The sequence below is a fragment of the Penicillium canariense genome (assembly GCF_028826845.1).
Source record: "Penicillium canariense strain IBT 26290 chromosome Unknown utg000003l_segment0_segment0, whole genome shotgun sequence".
NCBI lineage: Eukaryota > Fungi > Ascomycota > Eurotiomycetes > Eurotiales > Aspergillaceae > Penicillium > Penicillium canariense.
The window spans coordinates 3,278,781-3,299,519 of record NW_026622730.1 but is presented as its reverse complement, the minus strand read 5'-3'; the positions used below and the strand labels follow the sequence as shown (position 1 = coordinate 3,299,519).

Genomic DNA, 20,739 nt, shown 5'->3' with positions numbered 1-20,739 from the left:
CACTCCCACTTGGCATGTGTTCTTTGGAATGGATCGTATATGTTCACTTCGAAGGTATGGCCCTTGTAGCGGAACCAATCTTCAATGGACATATCTCGGCATCGCCCTCTTCGACGTCCTCCTCGCAGTTGCATTCTACTACCTACCCATCCCTGAGGCCTCAGACGAATACCTCGAAGAACTAGCCAACCGCCGCAGAGAAGATAACATGACCAAAGTCCTCGGCATCCCAGTTGTCTGGTTCGATCGAGCCAAGAAGCTCGGAGACTTGTGACAATTGTAAGAATCATGAATTATCTCACCGAGGGGTGTTCATGTAGTTTAACTTTGATTGAGAATATTCGAGCTCAGGTTTTACCTCGTGTTTAAGGACTCGATGAAGGACCTGAAGGTTTGTCTACCTACAGGCAGGGAATGCCTCCCGTTGCCAACCCGATTATTGGCAACATCTTGGCCTTTGGAAAACTCCCCATGGAATGATTGCAGAACTGGGGGCAGAATCTGAACATGATGCTCGGGCGCAGAGATATTTGCTGAGTAGCTTGGGCTCCGAATGTCTTCGCGAGCTTGTCGTTTAAAATTTTCTTGACTTACTCTGGAGACTGTCTGCGAAAGTCTTGCTTACTAGTAATGGATCCGTTGGCTTCAGATTCACATTTCTCGGCAAAATCGAACAAGGCATTGAGTCTCGCTTCGTCGGATATATCGACAAGCTGAATATAGGCATCACCGAGAAGTCCAAACAAGCCTGTCTTCGCCGCAGTCTCGAACGTGGTACGCACGATAATAAGATGCATCACAACACCTCCATATTGTAATTTCTGGAGGGCCCCGATCCGCTCTCGAAGATAGACTTCTCCATCGAGCGTATTATCAAGATAGTCAAACATAAAAGAGCCCCCGTGAGCTTTAGCCGTATTAAAAGCTAGAAATTCAAGGGCACTTCCTTGTCCACAATATCCAGCACTATAGCACGGAGTCCAGTTCAAGTGTATTATGTCTCGACAGGGGATCGAGCCACGTTCTCTCAACCAGGAGATTGGATTTCCACGGCGCCCCCTGTGGAGGCCAGCCTTCATCTCGATAATAGCCAGTCTCAAAAGCGAGCAGGCGCGATTCACGGCATACACGGCTAATCACTGGCGTGCGTCGGTTGATATTGGTCGTTTGCTGCATCTTACATGGCGGCAGATTAGGATAGAAGTTAACGCCTTCGTCCCAAGGATAGTCTATTTCAACAACGCGGTTGGGGAGGCATATCCGCCAGATAGCAAGTCTCAACTCCGTAGGTAGCTGGGAGAAGAAATGAAATTCTTGGTTGTTGTTTTCCATTGAGTCGAGATGAATGTAGGGTTATTTTGGAGGGTAAGTCTGGAAAACGTACCTAGGGTGCGGCACCCTTTATTTAGCCTTGAAGTGTTGCCACGCTACCGCAAGAGTCGCCAATGTAACCCGCTAGCGGGCGGGTCCCCCCGTGTGCAGAGAAAAGGCTGTCCCTGTGGAGCACCAGTCACCGAATATGTGGAATTTCATCTTTTCGTCCCAAGTTCAGCAGCGAGAACACGGACAAGCGAGTCTGTCATTCCCCTTTGTCTCACGACGTTCACTTGAAAACGTCTTCTACTTGACCACTCTTTTCTGCCATAAATGCCGCCGCGTAAGGCAGACCTTAGCATACTTAAGCTTGAAAAAAACGTATAGGAAATAGACAATCGGATTGACAACCTAAAAGGAACCTTTTGGAAACGAGTAACTAGGGTTTACTACATTTTTTGGACCGGTGCAGGATAATAAGAGACCTAAAGTTAGCATATTCTTTACTATGCATCAAATTTCGACATACTATTGATGAGCCAATGAATGCATCGGCTGAGAATAGAAAGGCTGACATGACTTTCGAATCCGAATAACCAAACAGACATCCGCTTCACACATCTTGTGATTTCCATGCGCCTTCTTTATAAGGCCTCCAGGGTGATAAATCCTTCTTTGGTCGATCAGTTCGCTCTCGAAGCTATATTTACGATGTTGATTGTTGTTCGCGCCTGTGAACAGTGTGCTTTGAAATAGTACACAAATGCCGTGATCGAACTCGATTTGTCATCACGTGGTCTCGGCCTCCGGTGCTATCCAAGCGGAGTCCCCCCGGCGCGGTATCGGGCAATCGGCGATATCGTAATCGGGGGCAGTACCTTTTTGTCAGCTCTTTTTCCTACCCTGCTGCTTGTACATGCCCCGCCGTTCGCTCCTCTTCCCCCCCTCCTCTCCATGCTCTCCCGTTCCCTTCACATCCCCTCATCCCGGATCAGCTTTCGCAGCTCTCTCCCTGACCCGGTATCCCATTACCAGGCACATTCATACCGGTCCGCGGCCGACCGTGAACCGAACCCTGGCGACCATCAACCGCTCCTCCTCGACCACCCCAATTACCCCCAGCTCTCGTCTTTCTTCTATCTCCCGGCACTTTTCGTCGTCCCCTGTTTCTGAGAGCAAGGATTCCTCCACAATGGCTCCTGTCGAGGTTCAACAGTATGACTACATCGTCCTTGGTGGTGGAAGCGGCGGCAGTGGCAGCGCCCGGCGGGCCGCAGGTTGGTATAAGGCAAAGACCTTGATTGTTGAGAGTGGCCGATCTGGCGGTACTTGTGTGAACGTTGGGTAAGTGTTAGATTCACTGTTGCGACCTTAATTTGTACTCGTACTGGAGTTCTGATCCCGTCCTAACCGAAACACCCAGCTGCGTTCCCAAGAAGATGACCTGGAACTTTGCGACTGTCAACGAAACGATTGAGCTTGCAAAGCACTACGGCTACGATATTCCCGAGGGCACGAAGATTGACTACAACTACTTCAAGAACACTCGTGATGCTGTCATTAAGAACTTGAATGGCGCGTACGAGCGCAACTGGAACCGGGAAGGCATTGACCTCGTTCACGGCCGCGCCCGGTTCGTGGAGCCCAAGGTTATCGAGGTGGGCCTGCCTGATGGCACTATTGCCCGCTACACCGCACCTCACATCCTGATTGCTACCGGTGGCCGGCCTACCATTCCCACTGTGCCGGGTGCCGAGCACGGCATTACCAGCGACGGCTTCTTCGAGATGGAGGAGCTGCCCCCAAGGTCGCCGTTATCGGCGCTGGCTACATTGCTGTCGAGCTGGCTGGTGTCATGAACGCCGTCAATGTTGAGACTCACATGTTCATCCGCGGCGAGAACTTCCTGCGCAAGTTCGACCCCATGGTCCAGCAAACCATGACTGATCGGTATGAGGCTGCTGGTGTTAAGCTTCACCGCAAGCATCCCGGCTTCAAGGAAATCAAGCTCCTCCGCGATGGCAAGGGCAAGGACAAATTGATCAAGCTGGTCGGAAACGATGGTGTCGAGCTGGAGGTCAACGAAGTTCTGTGGGCTGTTGGCCGTTCCCCGGAGATCGAGGACCTGAACCTAGATATTCCTGGCGTGAAGCTGAATCCCAGTGGCCATATTGTTGTAGATGAGTACCAGAACACCTCAGTTGAGGGTGTCTATGCCCTCGGTGATGTTACTGGTCAGGCTGAGCTGACCCCAGGTACGTTTGAATACCCCTGTCTCAATTTTCAGCAATTTAACCTGTATTATAGTTGCCATTGCCGCCGGTCGCCAACTCGGCAACCGTATCTTCGGCCCTCCTGAGCTGAAGACTTCCAAGCTCTCTTACGAGAACATCCCCACTGTCGTCTTCTCCCACCCCGAGGTCGGCTCGATCGGCCTCACCGAGCCCGAGGCTCGCGAGCGGTACGGCGACGACAAGATCAAGATCTACCACACCAAGTTCACTGCCATGTACTACAGCGTGATGCCCGCTGAGGAGAAGGCCAAAAACCCAACCGAGATGAAGATCATCTGCGCCGGTCCCCAGGAGAAGGTCGTCGGCCTGCACATTCTTGGTCTTGGAGTCGGCGAGATGCTCCAGGGCTTCGGTGTCGCTGTGAAAATGGGCGCTACTAAGCAGGACTTCGATAGCTGCGTGGCTATTCACCCCACTAGCGCCGAGGAGCTGGTCACTCTGCGGTAAACTTGTTGAGATAGACTATAAGCAATCTAGTAATCGAGTCCATACACCCTCATCCATTCTATGTACACAGCGGGCCTGAAAACTACTTTGAGGTCCTTTTATAAGCTCCAACTAGCGACTGTCATATAAGTAGTCGATTTGCAAGACTCCTGAAGCGAATCTGGCTATCTAATGGCAAGAACGCAAACCCGTGCACATATTCTTCCCACGTTCAGGGAGAGCTTAGCCTCGCCGCACGCGGCCGCAAGCCAGCGGAGCTGAGGTTCCTCAATGTCGATAATTCCTTGGCAAAACAGATCCCAGAGACTGTGAACGGGCTCACGCCGAACTTCAATCTGAATTGTCACAATTCGAGAAATGAAGACTGAGCTATCTGGTTTGGGGCTGGCCAATTCCAAGTTCCCAACGGATGTAAATATTGCACTTCAAGCTCTATAATCTAGCATAAACCTGCCGACAAGAACTCGACTGTTCAAACGAAGAAACAGCCTCTATAGAAGTGTTGACTCATAACAAAATGCTTATACATGAGAAGCAATTGCCTTTTGGAATTTGAAGAAGAAGTCTTGCTCACACTGTAGACTCTTGGTAAACAATACGCCATGCCTCACCGGGGAGGATAAAGGCGATGAAGAAACCAGAACAATGGATATAATGGTCAAGATGTCTTGCTTTGTACATAGTGACCAATTCAACAGTAAATGTGGTGTTTCCACGAAGGTCGCGCGAGCTAGAGCAACGAAGAAAGTATATTTGCCGCTTGCAATGGTATCTTTGAAGAACATCACTGACTTCTGTCAAGATAATGAGTGATGGTCTGCTGAATTCACCCAGGGAATGCGCTTTGTAAATCTAGTCGGGAGGGAGAGGTTCATATGAGCTAGCTAGGTCGTTATATCATTGGCTAGAATGAGATGCCGAATACATCTGCTTAGTATATTGTCTCTCCATGAATCATAGGGTTTGTTCTCTTGTACTGTAGCATAGCAGGAATCCCATTGCCCACTCCACGTTTCATTCTATGTGCGCACTGCCCACGCAACTGCAGCAGCACCAACCGCGAGAATAGCTGCCCAACGAGTAAGACCACGTTGTATGTGCATCTTAGAAATTGCAGCAATGGCATCAGAATCGTTTATGTGCGGGAACGGTTGATCCTTCGGAATATCTCTGCCGAGAGCTTTGCACAATGGCTCCCAGCCATCCTTCACTTCGAAAAACACTAGTCGATCTTCCGGGACAACTTCCTTGAGCCAGGCGATATGACGGTGATATGATTGGCGGGTGGGAATGGCCTCGCTATACAGTTTCTCCCACTGGGCGGCCAGCAGATGGAGATAGGGGATGAAGTACCTCAGGCCCGGCAGCGGCAAGAGAACCAAGTGAAGGTACCAGGGCACCGTTGCATTCCTGACCTGATCCATGCTCTTCTCCCAGGAGATAGCATCCCTGACAGTACATATCACCTTGGCGTCCGGATACAGTTCCATCAACTCGGGCACGAACTGGGAACCGGGGGAATCGGTCACGGCTGCATATCCATCCAATTGGCTCTGTAGGGTCTGGAACATGATCTCTCGATCAGAATCAGTCCCGGCTAGCCATCGTCGGAGAATCTCCATCCATTGCTTTATTTGGATAGTGGGGCCTAAAGTGGCCTGGGTTCCGCAATGGAACACGGGCCCATCGCAGAGGATTTCTAATGCTCTGCTGAATGAAGCTGTGCCCGTGCGTGGGAGGCCTGCGCCGATGACCTGGAATTTTGTGCCCGGCTGTGGGACGGAGGACTTCTGACCCATGTTGATCGAGGAGATGGCGGTGGTTGGCGGTGGTTGGCGCTTGTGGCGGACCGACGCACTGCAGACTAGCTCTGTCGTCACGCTGTGGGTCTTTAAATAGAAACCACCGTCCAACTGGGAACTCTGCCCCCTCACAAAGATTGAAGGAACGCGTAAGACTGATCCGACTCAACCACTGTTCCACGGCACGTAAATAGATAGGGGACTGGTTCAAAGCAGGTGGGAAAGCGGTGAATGAGAGGGGGCGCGGATGGGCGGGCGGATGTGGCGGGTTGGGGCCACATCCGGGAGATCTTCCTCTGATGGAGATTCGGAGCTTGCCGTGTTTCAGAACTCTCCTGGCTCCTGGAGATTATGCCCTAGGAATTAACTACGGTACAAAGATCATGCAGCCTTCACTTCTCCAATGTGGTCACTCGGTTTCCCAGTAGCATCTTCTCTTCTGCCTTGTGGAGAGGTCTTATACTCGGTCCAATGGCATGATCCAGACTGAGCAGAACTCAGGTTTCAGATTGAAAAACCCCCTAACTCATTAGATCATCCCTTATGTGGGACCCATTGGTCTGAGTACATGAAACGAAAGCGCCATTTGCTAACGATGCCCTCCTGATGGGAATTTATTCGTCGGTGTATCGGGAGTCAATGGCTTCTGTGCCCACACTCGCCGTCTGGAAGTCGAAAGTCAGTCCAAGCGAACGGAAGAGAGAATAAAGTCAAAGTGGGAGGAAGAAGAAGAAACAGCCCCAGCATGGATACATACCCTCTGTGCCATATGTGAAAACGTGGGTTCAATAGCTCATTCCTCAACCTGGCCACATACACTTGGACTTCCTCCTGGCTCCAAGGATGGGGAGCGCCAAATCTGGTTAGCAACCACATACACCAGCCTTCCAGACCGGAGTTCCAGTGCTGATGATTGACCATACCCGCCTCTTTCAGTTCCTTGTCTCTGGGCCATGGCCCAATAGGCCATTTGTATTGTTTTTGATGGACGTTGGTGAATCCGGCCGCTTGGATCTTGGTAGTCATGGTGTCGAAGGTGTCGATGCCGCGACCGGCACGATCGCCACAGCCCAGCATATTGGGGCCCCAATCGTTTAAGATATTGTCGGGCGGCAAGCTCCCATCGTCGGTTTGAATCATTGGACTAACCTCTAGTTGCTCGATCCAACCCCCCGGTCGCAGATTGCTGCTGCCCGTCAGCCACCTATCCATCCGAGATGTGATCTCGCGTCTTCTTCCAACTCACTCGTAACATTGCTGATAAACCCGTCTCCATTCCGACTCGCCGAAAGAACCGATCATAATACGCATGTGAATCAAGTCGAATTTCTCGTGCCAAGTCCACTCTTGTAGGACGTCGTCGACTTCGAGGACACAATTGGGGGGCACCCAGGAGACTGGCGGCGGAAATAAGTCGACCCCGCGAACGGTGGCTATTCCCACATTAGAGCGACGGAGGAGCACGAGTCGTACGTGAAAAGAATTTACCATTAGGGAACATATCGGCCACATCACTAGACTTGGGTTAGCGCAAAGCGTTCGAGATGGTCATGAGAGTACACGAACATAGCCCAGGTGCCTTTTCCAGTTCCTATATCCAGAATATGGTTAGGCGAACTGCCGATGGGAGACCGAAAGAATGGGTTGTCATTATCGGCCTCTAGGATGAGGGCAACGAGATGTCTAGCAACAGTGAGTGGATGCGCTCCTGGTTCCGGTGTGAGGTCTCAATATTCACCCCGCTTCATATGCTTCAAATTGCGCGTCATCGGCGGGAATGCTGTATAGCATGAGAATTGCACGTTCCTTAATTCCTTGGTTCCGTGACTTACATGTATTCTTCGTTGCGAAGTGCTTGATAGCTAGGAGTCGCCACCAGTCGGGTTTAGTCGGTGATCTAGCCTGTCCATTGCCGGAATCCTTACCGTCTGCCATTCTCTATCATTCCTCGATATATAGTTGATCCGATAGAGGTGGTTTCCCTGGAGAAAGCCCACGGTGAGCTGATATGAGCCTCGGGGCCCAGGACGGTTTGAACGAAGCAACTTACGATTGCCAGTCGTCGGGGCAGTAGGCGCTTTCGATGGCATAGATGTCCGGGTCCTAAAGAGTTCATTTAATTGCGGCGCGAAGAAAGGCGGGCGACACATACCACCGCGATAGACTCAGGTTCCGCCATTGGGAAAGCGGGAAGCTGAACTTCAGAGCTTGAAGGTCGGGGAGGGTTGACACTATTCTCAAACCTCTCCACGGAAGACTTTGCTTTAATGGGCTGCAGACGGATCTCGGGCCAATCCACACGTATCCGATGCAAAAGTACATAGACGGGCCCAAACGCTAGGGCGCAAACTCAAAGCCGGCCGGAGGATCGAACCCCGTATGTACTCGGTCCCGGTGGCTGTTCTGTGAGCAGCCTAGCGCCCGGCGGATGCAGCAGGAAGGACTGCGGATAGCGCGTTCCAACGAACAGAAGGGCCAAGTGAGCGTCGACTAGATCGAGCGGCGTTGATATCGAGCTAGAGTGTTGTAGGCGAGGAGAGGGGCGATGGGGAGACGCTTGCAGCGGCGGCGTACGAAGGGGGTGGAGTCACGGGCACAAGCGGGTGCAAAGCTGAAGGGGATTGGCCTTTGGTCTGGGCGAGACTGGCTTAGACTGGCTTAGACTGGCTTAGACTGGCTCAGACTGGGTCTCTATCACTCCTCCAACTTCGTCCAACCCCAATCAGAAGTTGCTACGGCTCGGGGCCAGCGGGAAGAACTGGGCCGGCCCTAACGCAGCCTGCAGTGGAGCCCGCGGGTTCGATCCACTGGAAGGTCCGACATGACGGCAGGTGGGGGGGCATGGGGACATCACAATGCATGGCCTCCGTCTAGTACCCAATAACACCGCAGGTGCATATCCCCGGCTTCCTTATCCACCTCGTCGGTTGCCTCAAAACTCTATGTGAATTCCATTGTTAATGCACGTTCTAGTCGGGCAATCTGCCCATCGTTAGGCCAATCTAGATACGATCCCGACGGCTTTCAGTGGGGAACAGTCCTAGCGCATCAAATGCGCTGCGGGCTGCCAAATAAGTAGGATTGTCCTCTTTACCCCCCTGCCCTCTGCAGCGGTTCTGAATCATTTTCTTCCCTTTTAGCTCACTACCCTCCCGACCATGGCCTGGTGGCATGGATCTATCACACAAACAGTGCTGTCCCTTGGGGTTGCAGGCGCCGCCTACGTGCTTTGGCTGGCTATCCAGCGGCTATGGCTTTCACCGATCGCTCATTTCCCGGGCCCCAAATTGGCCGCCCTCACGATGTGGTATGAATTTTACTATGATTCATTCCTAGAAGGGGAGTACACGTTTCAAATCGCCGAAATGCATCGCAAGTACGGCCCAATCGTGCGAATCAGCCCTTACGAGCTCCACGTCAACGACCCCGAATACTATGATGTGTTGTATTCGCGAGACGCGCCGCGAAACAAGTCTTTACATTTGACGGGAATGTTTGGCGCCCCGGCATCCGCGTTTGGGACAGTCGACTATCGGCGCCATCGGATACGGCGTCAGCCAATGAATCCATTCTTCTCCCAGCAGCGAATTCGAACACTAGAGCCAATGATCCGAGGCATGATTGACAAATTATGCAAGGGTATGCGCGCCTGGCAGGATAGGCGCGCCCCACTCCATCTGTACCATGCATTTAATGCTTTCACCACGGACGTGGTGGTGGAGTACACCATGGGAGACTCGTTTCACTATCTTGATGACCCCGATTTCACGCCACAGTGGTCGAAAACAATTCAAGCGATTGTGCGGGCGGGAATGCAGTTCAAGCAATTCCAATGGTTCATGGGACTCTTTGAGCTCTTTCCACGGTGGCTCGTCCTGAGCATCAACCCCGATATCGGACCCGTCCTCGACCAGAAGGCCGAAAGCATACGCCTAGCGAACTTGGTCATTGATAGCCAAGACTCCGATAGTGTGTCTGGCGATAAAGCATGCGTACCCAAAGGCACATTGTTCCATGCGCTTCTACAAAGTAGCCTGCCGCCAGAGGAAAAGACCGCGAACCGCTTGAGCCAAGAGGTCTTCACTGTTATTGCGGCTGGGGGAGAAACGACGGCCAAAAATCTGACCACCGTCACTTTCCACCTCCTGAATAATCCCGAAATGCTTCAGAGACTCCGCGAGGAGTTGAATCGGCTAGATCCCGACGGGACGGCGTCTTTGGTGGAATATGAGGCAATGCCCTACTTGGTGAGATTCCTAGGTCAACCCCACATTTAGTCGAATATCCTGTCGCTAACCAAACTTCCAGACGTCAGTTATGCTGGAGGGTCTGAGGTATGAAAATTATGCTCCTAAAGTGGCCGCGTTTGGTTTTCTCATCCCCGATGTGCAGAGTCTCCTTCGGTGTTGCAACGCGACTTCAACGCAGCTCGCCTGATCAGCCTATGATGTACAAAGACTGGGTCATTCCTCCTGGGGTAATCTTCCGCCGTCCTTCTATCGTTTTTGGTTCAAATTTACTCCTACTGACCACTGATCCCAGGTACCGGTCGGTATGACCAGTCTATTGATACATAACAACGAAGACATCTTCCCCAATCCGGAAGAATTTATCCCGGACCGATGGATGGACCCGACAGAAAGGCATCGCCTTGAAAGATACCTGGTCGCTTTTAGCAAAGGGTCCAGGCAGTGTATCGGTATTCCGTACGTGTCATTCTCTGGGACGTTCCCCTCAAACTTATCCAGCGCACTAACAGTCGTCCATTAGTCTCGCAAAAGCAGAGATCCTCATGGCAATCGCGACCATTTTCAGGGAATTTGACATGGAACTGTATGAAACCACATTCGATGATGTCCGTGTTGTGCGCGACATGTTCAATGGGCATCCGAGAAAAGGAAGCCAAGGCGTCCGCGCCATCATTACTAGGTGGAATGGACGCCTGGGGGCAAGTTGAGATTTTCGAGAACGATAATCTAATCAATAATAATCCCTAGGGCAGGTCTGGTGCTGTCCCTTGATTTCATTAGTTTTGGGTCTTGATACGAGCAGAAATTGGACATGTAAGCGGCGGAACTGTGAATTACTGAATATGGTTCGTTTTGTCGTTTCTAGCCTACAATAGCACCCCAATACGCTATCCTGTATCCTCCCTGTTAGTCGCTTTAATATAAAAGACCCGACCTCGCCGTCTCGACCTACTTTCTCCTTTTTCTAACTCCTTCCTTTCGCTCTCGCTTCTATAGGCCACTACGCCTTGGCTTGTAGTCTGACGCACTGCCCCTTTAATCTTACCGGAGGTACCCCTCGATCTGACGCCTAGCTTGTTCCTCTCCTCCTAATAGGCTTTAATATTAGTCACCTAGGAGCAGAACTATTAGGAGTATCACTTCTGTAGTTTTAGTACTACGCCAACAGACTATGCGCTTGGGGGAAAGTCTGTTCACTAGGTCAGTCACCTCGCCCTGAGTCGTGAGGGTCGCATCCGTCTCAACTCGGATCGCTTGAGACAGAGAGATGTGGCAGCAGCGACCGAGAAGGCCAAACAATGTGTGGGGTTGGAGTCGCCGTTCTGCCTCTTCTTGGCGGCGCTCTGCCACTTCTCAGAGCCTTTGTTGTTCTTCAAGCTGACGCCGTAATTCGGCGATGTTTCCTGCATGCCTTGTTGAAAGGAGTATTTAGCAAATGATCGAAGGATGCAAATTGAAGGCAACAGAGTAGGGGGCCCGCCAGCTGGCGAGGGGAACGGACAGGCATACTAGCCTTTTCATATTTAATAATATCAGCAACACGATGGAGCATAGTCTCTGTGAGATAACTAAAATGGTCCCAGCTAAGACGCGGTCTAATCCTCATAAGAGGAACGTGTTTTCGTGTAGTAGCATGTGGCTCCTGGTAGTAGTAGTAGGTAGTTTGTACATGGCAGTGTAGGTTAGAATGTACTAGGGGTCGAATACATTTGGAACACGACTGTACGCCTTCTACTATGTATAGATGTACGGACGTACCGGAAGCCGCGGGTATGTAAAGGGCCGAGCCGCAGTTTATCACAGTGTACAGTAGCATGATTCATTCAGCCAGCATTGATACATGCGCTAGCCCACCCTGTCCTAGATAGACAGGGACCACCGTATGTAATGGAAGACTGCCAGGATGATTAAATGGAGAACACACTCCTATGTGTTCCAACTATCGTGTAGCAGCATGGAAGGGCTACGCTAAAACCAAAAAAACCACATGCCGCAAGCACACCATCGTGCTCGGCGTGACCAGAGCACCTCATCTCAGGCAGCACAAATCCTCGCATGACAGTTCCAATATTCCCACAGATCCAGATTGAGCGTGAGCCGCGTAGGTCACAAATACAGGCATGTGAATAGATAGCCGGCGAATACGGTGTTGGCCCAAGACCAGAAGAATGGGCAGGGAGAGATAGACCGACAGGCTAGAGGTGCCGTTGAGCTCACAGAAGATTCTAAAATGCGATGTGTATCAACAGGCATCCCGTGTGCATGTTATCGAAGACGGCGCCTATGCCATGAGAAGGGCCAAGTTCCAGCCCCGGGATGTATCAAGAGATAAGGCTGATTCGGGGGAATAAGAAGTTTGCAGAGTCTCCAGCGAGCTCGCTGCTTGCGCTCAGTCAGTCTGGGCTGGGCTTTCAGTCTCTTCGTGGATGGGGCTGGTGGCGACTTTATCAAGGGCCACGGCGTGCAAAGCTGGTTGCTTAGCAGAGTTCAGATGGCCAACTTTACGAAGCTCCAGTTGTTTCTGAACCCACTCGGCGACTTCTTTGTCTTCGGTTATATACGACAGGGAGTTCTCGCCGTACGCAGATTGTTCGGGGAGTTGGGAGGCGGGTGGTCCATCGGCTTCGGTTGGTGGGCGCATGAGGGGTGCAAGCCAGACGTGGCGGAGGAGCATGCTGTAGGATGGGCGGTTCTTGGGGTTCTTGTCAAGACAGGCTTTAACAAATGCGTGCGCTTCTTCGGAGTATCCCTCGGCAGGAAGGGTAGGAGGGTCGCCGTGGACAATTGCCTTTTCAAATGTCAGTACAAAGCAGAATCAGAAAATACACATGAATACTCACGTGTAACTGGCTGAATATATTGGTGAATGTCTCTGGGGGGTACGGATACCGTCCCATCGCGCATTCAATGATTGACAAGCCCAAGCTCCAGATGTCGCTCTGCACACTATATGTCCCGGCACTCGGGGCGCCCGACTGCTGCATACCCCCGCCCGCAATTCGTTCGGGTGCCATGTAACTCTGGCATCCAATGTTGGTCTTGGCGATACTAGCGACCAAGTTGCCACTGACACCGAAATCACAAATTTTGATTTGTCCCCTGCTGTTGACCAGGATGTTGGTGGGTTTGACGTCACGGTGAATGATGTTGTGCTCGTCCTTGAGCGCCTTTAATCCCATGACGGTGGATAGAGTTACCTTGCGCAGGATATTCTCGGGCACGCCCCCTTGATAGGTCTTGTCAATCGAACCGCCATCCATATACTCGACGCACATGTAAACTGCGCCTTCTTGGAAAAATGCGCCGTAGAAATCGATGATGAAGGGTGAGACGCAGCGGTGAAGGATATCCAGTTCCATGATGATCTGTGCGAACTTGGCCTCATCCAGCTCGAGTCGAATCTCTTTCATCGCCATGATCACGCCAGACAGAGCATCCTGGCGCCCAGCTTCTGGACTAGTCTCGTCCTGGCCCGACGGTCGACTGACAATTCCACTCAAGCCCATGCCGGGTTTTCGCAGGTGTGGACGACTGTGCCGTACTTTATAGACTGTGCCATAGTTGCCCTTGCCCAACTCATCTAATCGATCGACTTCGTCCAATGAAATCTTGAAACTGTGTCCCGAAGAGAACTCGACGCCACCGCCATGCAGAATCGCCTTGTTCTTGAAATTCAAGGTCCCAGCTTTCGTGTCGATGAATTCAGAGTATTTGCTGAACACTGATCCCCCATTCGACTCTGTCTCTTTCTCCGGCTCCGTCCCGTTCGCCGGTGGCGGAGTCCCGCCCGTGACATCCGACAGCTTGAGGCCAGGTTTCATGCGCTTGGCCGCCAATCCTCCTGGCCGCGGAGACGCGGGACTGGACGCCTGAGCAGTGATCGCGGGGGAGGAGGCCCAATTTTTGTTGTTGGGCCTGGTGACAGGCGGCGGCATGCGGGCGACGAGCGCGCCGCCAACGCCGGCCTCGTGCGAGGTGGGTATTGTCCCCGTGGAAGCATTGTGTGGGATGCCTTGCCGAGAGAGGGAAAAGGCCTTCATCTTGGCCATGATATCCTGGTTCAGACCTGTGACACCTTGGGCACTCATCGATGGCTGCGGGCGTGGCGGGGTCCCCGCGCCACGCCGCGCGGCGTTGATCTGGCCCAAGTGCGTCGAAGACGCTGTGATACCGGTGGTGGGATCGCGGGACGGAAGGAGAGACGGGGTTGACGCATGATGGCTCAAATTGTTGGGCGAGGAGGGCTCCTGGATTGAGGGACCGAGCTCGCCTTCCAGCGGGCTATCCGCGGGCGAGTCATGGTCGGCGTCCATGCTGTCGCGAGCGGTGGACTAGGGGGGCCGAGGCAGACGGACCGACAACAAGGGCCGGTGCAATTGGTGTGAAGTGGCCGTCTTGGACTCGGCGTGCACCGGTCGGCGGCGCTATCCAGGTCTGGGTGGAGGAAGGCAGAGGACCGGAGGAGCGGAGGGGAGGGGGAGGAGATGAGGTGAGTTGAGGCGAGTAAAGAGGCGTGCGGGAGGGAGGGGCAGAAATTGGAAATGCGAAATGTGAAATGCGAAATGTGAAATGCGAAATGCGAGCCAAACGCCAAGGTGGAGATGGCAATGTTGAAGTCACCCGGCAGGCCAGTCCAACTTGTCAAGCCAGTCACGCCAGCCCAAAACCAGTCGAGTCAGCGAAAGAAAGATAAGGTGGGGGACGATCCAAGCACGCCCCTCTCTCGTCACTGCTCGCCTGTCATCTACAAACTACTTCTACTGGGCCGTCTCTGGTGTAAACCTGCAAACCTGCACTGCAAAGCTGCAAAGCTGCAGATCCACCCGGCCTGCTTTCCCCTCCTGCGTCACTGCGTAACGGCATCGACGTCGCCCAAGCGTGTCCCTATTGAGATTCGCATCTCCAATCGGGCGGGCGGACCAGCCAATCAGCAGGCCCACCCGCCGGCAAAGCAGGTTTTGGGTACGGCGGAGGAGCACATCTTGCTGCCTCGTTTCGCGCTTCTGCCATGTTTCTTGCTGGTTTCCATCGGTGGCTGCGACATCTGACGACGAACAAACCCCTCCATGCCGCGCCCATTTACAGGGACTGGCTGGCGCATTGCGCGCGCGCCGATCCGGCTCCGTTCCAGCATATCCCAACGTCCAGGGCGCTGACCTTCCCACTGTACAACGGATTGGTTGGGGCTGTCCGCCTGGCCATGGATTCACGCCTTCTCTTCCTCCCCCTTCCCCCTCTCCAATCTTTCCCTTGTCCGGTGGGAGTGCCTGGGCCGAGATACAGAGCTGTTGCTGGCGTCGGGCGTTGGCAGGGCATTAGCACAGTGCCGGTTCACTTGCGTCCGACACAGCCGAGTTCCAGTTGGAGTAGAATCATTGACTCAGCTGCTCCACTCTGATCGGGGACTCCCGTTGGAGGCTCATCCATCCTCACAGAACAGCACCGCCTTTGGTAGTTCCGTGGTATCCGGGTACCCTGGATAGGTAGGTGTAGATGTCCACTGTTGTCCAGCGCTGGGAGGATATCTAGGACTTCTCGATAGCTCTAGTTCTAGTTAAGAATTTAACTAGTAATAGCTATAAATATCTATTAAAATAGAGATATCTAGTAATTTAATATAAGTAAAAGCTTTATAGTAGAAGAAAGCTTCTATAGAATAGACTATTGTTGAACTTTTTCGGGTTCCAGCTGAGCGTGATTCAGAAAAAGTTGAATGGTACTCAGAAAAATCATGACTAATCCTGAGTACCGCTTAGATGTGGGAGTTCAGCGGCGGGTTCCAGCTGAGCGATACTCAGAAAAAGTTGAACAGTACTCAGAAGAATTATCACTAATCCTGAGTACTGCTCAGCTCCCACACCTGAGCGATACTTAGGATTCTATATCACTACATATGTTCCTTTTAGCTTAAGAAAATCTTTATTTGCCCCTATTTGGGACTTTTGTGAATATTCTTTATACTCTCTGCCTTTATTATAGTGAATTAATTTTATTTATAGGACCTAGAAAATCCTGAGTACTGTTCAGGTGTAGGAGCTAAGCAGTACTCAGGATTAGTCATAATTCTTCTGAGTACTGTTCAACTTTTTCTGAGTATCGCTCAGCTGGAACCCGCCGCTGAACTCCCACACCTAAGCGGTACTCAGGATTTTCTAGATCCCGTTTAGCTATTATACAGAATTCAAATCGTTTATATCGATTTCATACAATATTACCTAATGGTTCAATTATGGTTGAACCCCTACATTACTAAAACGTACTATATCTTGATACAATATAGAGTCCTGAGTACCGCTCAGGTCTGGGAGCTGAGTGGTACTCAGGATTAGTCATATTTTCCTGAGTACTGTTCAACATTTTCTGAGTAACGCTCAGCTGGAACCCCTGTTGAACATTTTCTAAGTACCGCTCAGCTAGGTGCCCGCTGAATCTGAGTAGCTCAGTAAGTCTGAGCCCGGACTGAAATTTATTCAGTGAGACTGACTCTAGGCGCCCTCATTAGAGTGGAGGCATCTGGAATAGGAAAGCCCCACCCGGCAGAGGCAATATGGTACGTATAGCTACCTATACTGCCAAAAAAGACGACTCATGCTGGGCTATCGCAACAGCCGATGGTATAACCAGTGATGCGCTCGTAGAGTGGAATCCCGCCGTTGGCAGTTACTGCTCAGAACAGGTATGGCCCGACTATAAACATTGCGTGGTCATTTGAGAGGATGCAACCTATACTCTTCAATTTTGATCAGTGAATGAGACAGGGGAAGTTCATTAGACTTTCATTGATTCAAGATCAACATAAAGTCTTCCAGCTCCCTGTATCTTTTCTGTTCAGAGAAGAGATGCTCTTTAAGTAACAGATACTCTTCGCGAAACTTAGCTCATCATGAAAAAAGAGTTCTCCCATTTTTATAAGGCTTTACGAATGGTATTTTGCGGAAAGAGCCAAAAGAGGCCTCGCATTCAATGAACGCATTGTGTTTTTTGAAGGAAATGCGCGTTTCATACTGATGCGCACATTAAGCAGTTGGCCGAGGTAGTAGCCCGAGGATACTGCGAGTTTAGGGCAGGCGAGATATCTCCGGTGGCGTGCAATAGACCACTTGCGGCCACAGCCCGCTCTTGTAGCATGGAATACAATCTAGGATGTACCTTGACTGCCAAAACATTGGTCCATCCCACTTCGTCCTCTGGCAGATACTCATCCTCCGCAGGAGCTTCACGTACGTCGAACCATTGCATATCAAGTACAGTGACATGGGCTGTTGACTCGCGAGTGTGAACAGACCTCCATTCAGTTGGTCCTGGGGCTTCTAGGACAGAATCAAACGACTCTTTTTCCACGATGATGGGGTATCCATGTATAGCTTTTATAGTAAAAAAATAAGATTAAGTAGGGTTATAACTAAAATAATATTTAATGATAGTAATCTAAAAGTATGAATTAGTAGGTTTAGATATACTAAGACCTTGATTTTATACAAAAATGGCTTTTATTAGGGCCCTAATAGGGAACCGCAATAGTTTATAGTTTAGTTTAGTTTAGGCAGTTTCAACCGAAACCATTGCGGTTTGGTTTTTGGGGGCGAGGTTTGCCCCTAAATGCGGTTTTGGCGCAGTCTAGATATAAGGGCCGTAGGATATATAATAGGGGTTTAGTTATATAGGAAGTTGTGCACGACGTAGTGATACCCGTTTGCACAGCTCCCGCAACGCAGTTCTGCTCTCCAACATCAAGGTACCGACAGTTGGAACCAATGGACGGATTCCAAAGCAAGAGCTCCGCGAAAGTGATGCCACATTTGGATTCAATCGCAGCACATGAGTCATCTTTCATGACTGTGTAGTATTCACTGCAAGATACGCTGGAGGTGGTGGCAGTGGGGGCTGTAGTCGATGTAGCAGTCGTAGCAGTGGATTCCACGCGACGCAGATGGCATCACCAGGGATCAGGCCTTGGCAATCGTCTCCGATCGCAGGGTTCCAAGAAGAAGTCGCTGCACGGGCTCACATGAAACACCCCAGCACGGACCCCCCACTTTTGACAGCAGCCCCCAACGCGGGGGCCAACATGAAGATCCCTCTCCCTCCTGCCCATGTCAGGTACGCTGCAAGCCCAATTGCCCAGCCGCCATGTCGCCGAACTCGCTGTTGGAGTGTTTCGATACGATTGGGGAGAACATACACCTGTTCGAATCTCCTGAGCAGATCTCGCCAGATCCCGCCTCGCCGTCCCTGGTGATCCTGTGCACGTGGGTGGGGGGTGCGACACCACGACGCATCAATAAGTACCTGGCGCAGTACCGGGAGATCTACCCAACCTCGTCTCTCCTCCTAGTCACAACCAATGTTTCCGACATAGCCTTCCGGCCCTCGAGTTGGATCCGTGCTAACTTGAAGCCCGCCCGCGAGGCGATCCGCCGGATCGTCGGCCGTGAGATCGCCGTGGACACGGCTGAGACCAGTGACCGGCGCGGCGTCCTACTTCATCTCTTCTCCCACGGCGGCAGCAACATCGCCACTCAACTCGCACTGTCTATGAAAGAAGAATATGACCATGGCGCATCATTTTTCTCGAATCTTCGCGCTATCATCTTGGACTGTTGCCCCGGTGATGATACATTCGCGCGGCTGTATGCGGCGACGCGGCTCTCCATACCCCAGACGCCTGTGGCACAGTTCTTGGGGAAGACTGTTATGTACCCTGCATTGGCTGTGGTCAATGGATTCCAGCATGCCGGTCTGGCCCGTGCAGTGAAAGACCTTCGGGACCTTATGAATGACCCTACTACGTTTAGGTCGGAACCGAGACGGTTGTACATCTATTCCAAGGAAGATTTCATGGTTGGATGGGAGGCAGTCCAATCGCACCTTCAAGACGCACAGTCTCGGGGGTATTCCGTCAGTCAAGTCCTCTTTGAGCAAGGTCCCCACTGTGGGTTGGTCATCGAAGATCCCCATCGCTACTGGGATGCTGTCAAGAAGTTCTGGGGCGGTGATGAGGTTTGGGATGTGACTCCTAGCACAGAGAAACAAGCCGGTGTTCGCAGCCGACTATGAGACAACCTTGGCTATCGGGGTCAAGCCCACCCTCAACCCGACACTCGTGAGACTGTAGTTCCAAAGTGGAACTTGCAGGTCGTAAATATTCTGGTCACGTCGAGTCAACGTGGCATTACTTTATATACTGTAAATCCAGCTAGGCATCGGTTAGAAACTTTGCGTTTCCATGTTTCATCAATATTGCTGCAAACTACTAACTAATTTGAATATACAACGGACATCCAGAAGCTTTTTTCTTTTGTCAACGCGGGATGGGATAGACAACCTCGAGGAGGAACTTCATGATCTCTTGAGCAATAGTTTCTGAGTGGCTTTCAGCAGCAAAGTGCCCGGCGTCGATCAACTTGACTTGCGCATTCGGTAGATCCTTTTTGAATGCCTCCGCCCCGGGCGGAATGAAGAAGACGTCGTTCTTGCCCCAGATAGCGAGCAGGGGAACTTGTGATTCCCTGAAATAACGATGAAAGTCTTCATACATAGCCACGTTATGCTGATAGTCCATGAACAGGTCCAACTGGATGTCTTTATTGCCCGGACGCTCCATCAGAGCGTAGTCGAGATAGTATGCTTCGGGTGCGATCTTCGCGAGAGCGGGAGTGCCGTTCTCGTACTGGAACTTGGTTATGTCGAAGGTCAGCATGGCTTGAGCAATCTTGGCTCGGTCATCCGGTGTGTTCTCGCTGGCCCAGAACTCCTTGATTGGTGCCCAAACCTCCCCAAATCCCTCCACGTAGGCGTTACCATTTTGAGTGATAATGGAGTGGATAGCCTCCGGTCGCTGGAGTGCCAGCCTGAGGCCCACAGGCGCGCCGTAGTCGAAGATGTATATATTGAATATGGAGATGGCAAGCTCATCGAGGAATTCGGCCAGAATGGTCGTCAGATTCCCAAATGTAAACTTGAAATCAGGGGGAGTCTCTGTGAACCCAAATCCAGGTAGATCCGGAGCAATCACATGGAATGTTCCTGCGATATGGGGCATGATATTGCGGTATTGGTGCGATGACGATGGGAAGCCATGTAGCATCAGAAGAGGATGATAAGCTCCGTTGTTTCCGGGGACCGATGGTCTAAGCTCCCGGTAAAACATCTTCACACCTGACTTGGGAAGTAGAATGCTGTTGTTCTCCCGGTCGGGTAGGTTTCCGAGACTCCAGGGACAACCAGAGGGTATCTCACCGGATTGAGTCATGGTGTCCAGGTGTGACGCGAAGGCCTGTTCAGGATTTCACAAGCAAGATATAGAAAACGCAAGATGTGCTAAGTGTGTTAAAAGTTAACTAGCTCTCTCTGGGCGCAGAGATTGGTAGGTATAGTGCCCAATCAAGCAAGTGAGTTAGGAGAAGGAAGAGAATAGCGTGGCCAGACTATGCCTCTTTATATTGAGGGAACTCAGCAGGTTTGTATCTCCTTTTGCACGGGATCGATGAGGAGCCATCTGAGGTGATGCAATAGAAACATGTCTCTAGCCTTGGGACGGATATATTCTCTGTTCGCACAGCTTCCACAGGTCTTGCTTTATCATCAATGCAAACCACCGTTTCCGGGTTAAGCTTCCAGTTTGACACGATA

General features: G+C 51.5%; 9 protein-coding genes across 9 annotated transcripts; 3 read left to right on the top strand and 6 right to left on the bottom strand.

Annotated features, from left to right (window-relative positions):
- Positions 1–181: 181 nt before the first annotated feature.
- Positions 182–1,332, bottom strand: N7482_006055 (2EXR domain-containing protein; the record flags this gene model as incomplete). The annotated part of the gene is made up of 3 exons (XM_056688180.1): positions 182–267; positions 626–907; positions 1,182–1,332. 3 exons carry the CDS (start codon positions 1,330–1,332, stop codon positions 182–184), a joined length of 519 nt encoding a protein of 172 aa, XP_056543735.1.
- Positions 1,333–2,230: 898 nt separating this feature from the next.
- On the top strand, positions 2,231–4,055 carry glr1 (glutathione-disulfide reductase GLR1; the record flags this gene model as incomplete). Its single annotated transcript, XM_056688179.1, has 4 exons — positions 2,231–2,658; positions 2,738–3,063; positions 3,108–3,569; positions 3,622–4,055. The coding sequence occupies 4 exons, from the start codon at positions 2,231–2,233 to the stop codon at positions 4,053–4,055; spliced, it is 1,650 nt and encodes a 549-aa protein (XP_056543734.1).
- Positions 4,056–5,074: 1,019 nt separating this feature from the next.
- On the bottom strand, positions 5,075–5,854 carry N7482_006053 (sulfotransferase family protein; the record flags this gene model as incomplete). The annotated part of the gene is made up of 1 exon (XM_056688178.1): positions 5,075–5,854. One exon carries the CDS (start codon positions 5,852–5,854, stop codon positions 5,075–5,077), a length of 780 nt encoding a protein of 259 aa, XP_056543733.1.
- A 592-nt stretch (positions 5,855–6,446) lies between these two features.
- Positions 6,447–8,036, bottom strand: N7482_006052 (uncharacterized protein; the record flags this gene model as incomplete). The annotated part of the gene is made up of 8 exons (XM_056688177.1): positions 6,447–6,522; positions 6,615–7,006; positions 7,104–7,290; positions 7,424–7,540; positions 7,596–7,637; positions 7,783–7,839; positions 7,908–7,960; positions 8,010–8,036. The coding sequence occupies 8 exons, from the start codon at positions 8,034–8,036 to the stop codon at positions 6,447–6,449; spliced, it is 951 nt and encodes a 316-aa protein (XP_056543732.1).
- Positions 8,037–9,015: 979 nt separating this feature from the next.
- N7482_006051 (cytochrome P450) lies at positions 9,016–10,814 on the top strand (the record flags this gene model as incomplete). Its single annotated transcript, XM_056688176.1, has 5 exons — positions 9,016–10,104; positions 10,166–10,191; positions 10,250–10,334; positions 10,400–10,563; positions 10,628–10,814. The coding sequence occupies 5 exons, from the start codon at positions 9,016–9,018 to the stop codon at positions 10,812–10,814; spliced, it is 1,551 nt and encodes a 516-aa protein (XP_056543731.1).
- A 498-nt stretch (positions 10,815–11,312) lies between these two features.
- N7482_006050 (uncharacterized protein) lies at positions 11,313–11,516 on the bottom strand (the record flags this gene model as incomplete). Its single annotated transcript, XM_056688175.1, has 1 exon — positions 11,313–11,516. One exon carries the CDS (start codon positions 11,514–11,516, stop codon positions 11,313–11,315), a length of 204 nt encoding a protein of 67 aa, XP_056543730.1.
- A 980-nt stretch (positions 11,517–12,496) lies between these two features.
- On the bottom strand, positions 12,497–14,420 carry pbs2 (mitogen-activated protein kinase kinase PBS2; the record flags this gene model as incomplete). Its single annotated transcript, XM_056688174.1, has 2 exons — positions 12,497–12,895; positions 12,948–14,420. 2 exons carry the CDS (start codon positions 14,418–14,420, stop codon positions 12,497–12,499), a joined length of 1,872 nt encoding a protein of 623 aa, XP_056543729.1.
- Positions 14,421–18,237: 3,817 nt separating this feature from the next.
- N7482_006048 (TMEM53 family protein) lies at positions 18,238–19,164 on the top strand (the record flags this gene model as incomplete). The annotated part of the gene is made up of 1 exon (XM_056688173.1): positions 18,238–19,164. The coding sequence occupies one exon, from the start codon at positions 18,238–18,240 to the stop codon at positions 19,162–19,164; it is 927 nt and encodes a 308-aa protein (XP_056543728.1).
- A 244-nt stretch (positions 19,165–19,408) lies between these two features.
- On the bottom strand, positions 19,409–20,359 carry N7482_006047 (alpha/beta fold hydrolase; the record flags this gene model as incomplete). Its single annotated transcript, XM_056688172.1, has 1 exon — positions 19,409–20,359. The coding sequence occupies one exon, from the start codon at positions 20,357–20,359 to the stop codon at positions 19,409–19,411; it is 951 nt and encodes a 316-aa protein (XP_056543727.1).
- Between the last annotated feature and the right edge of the window lie 380 nt (positions 20,360–20,739).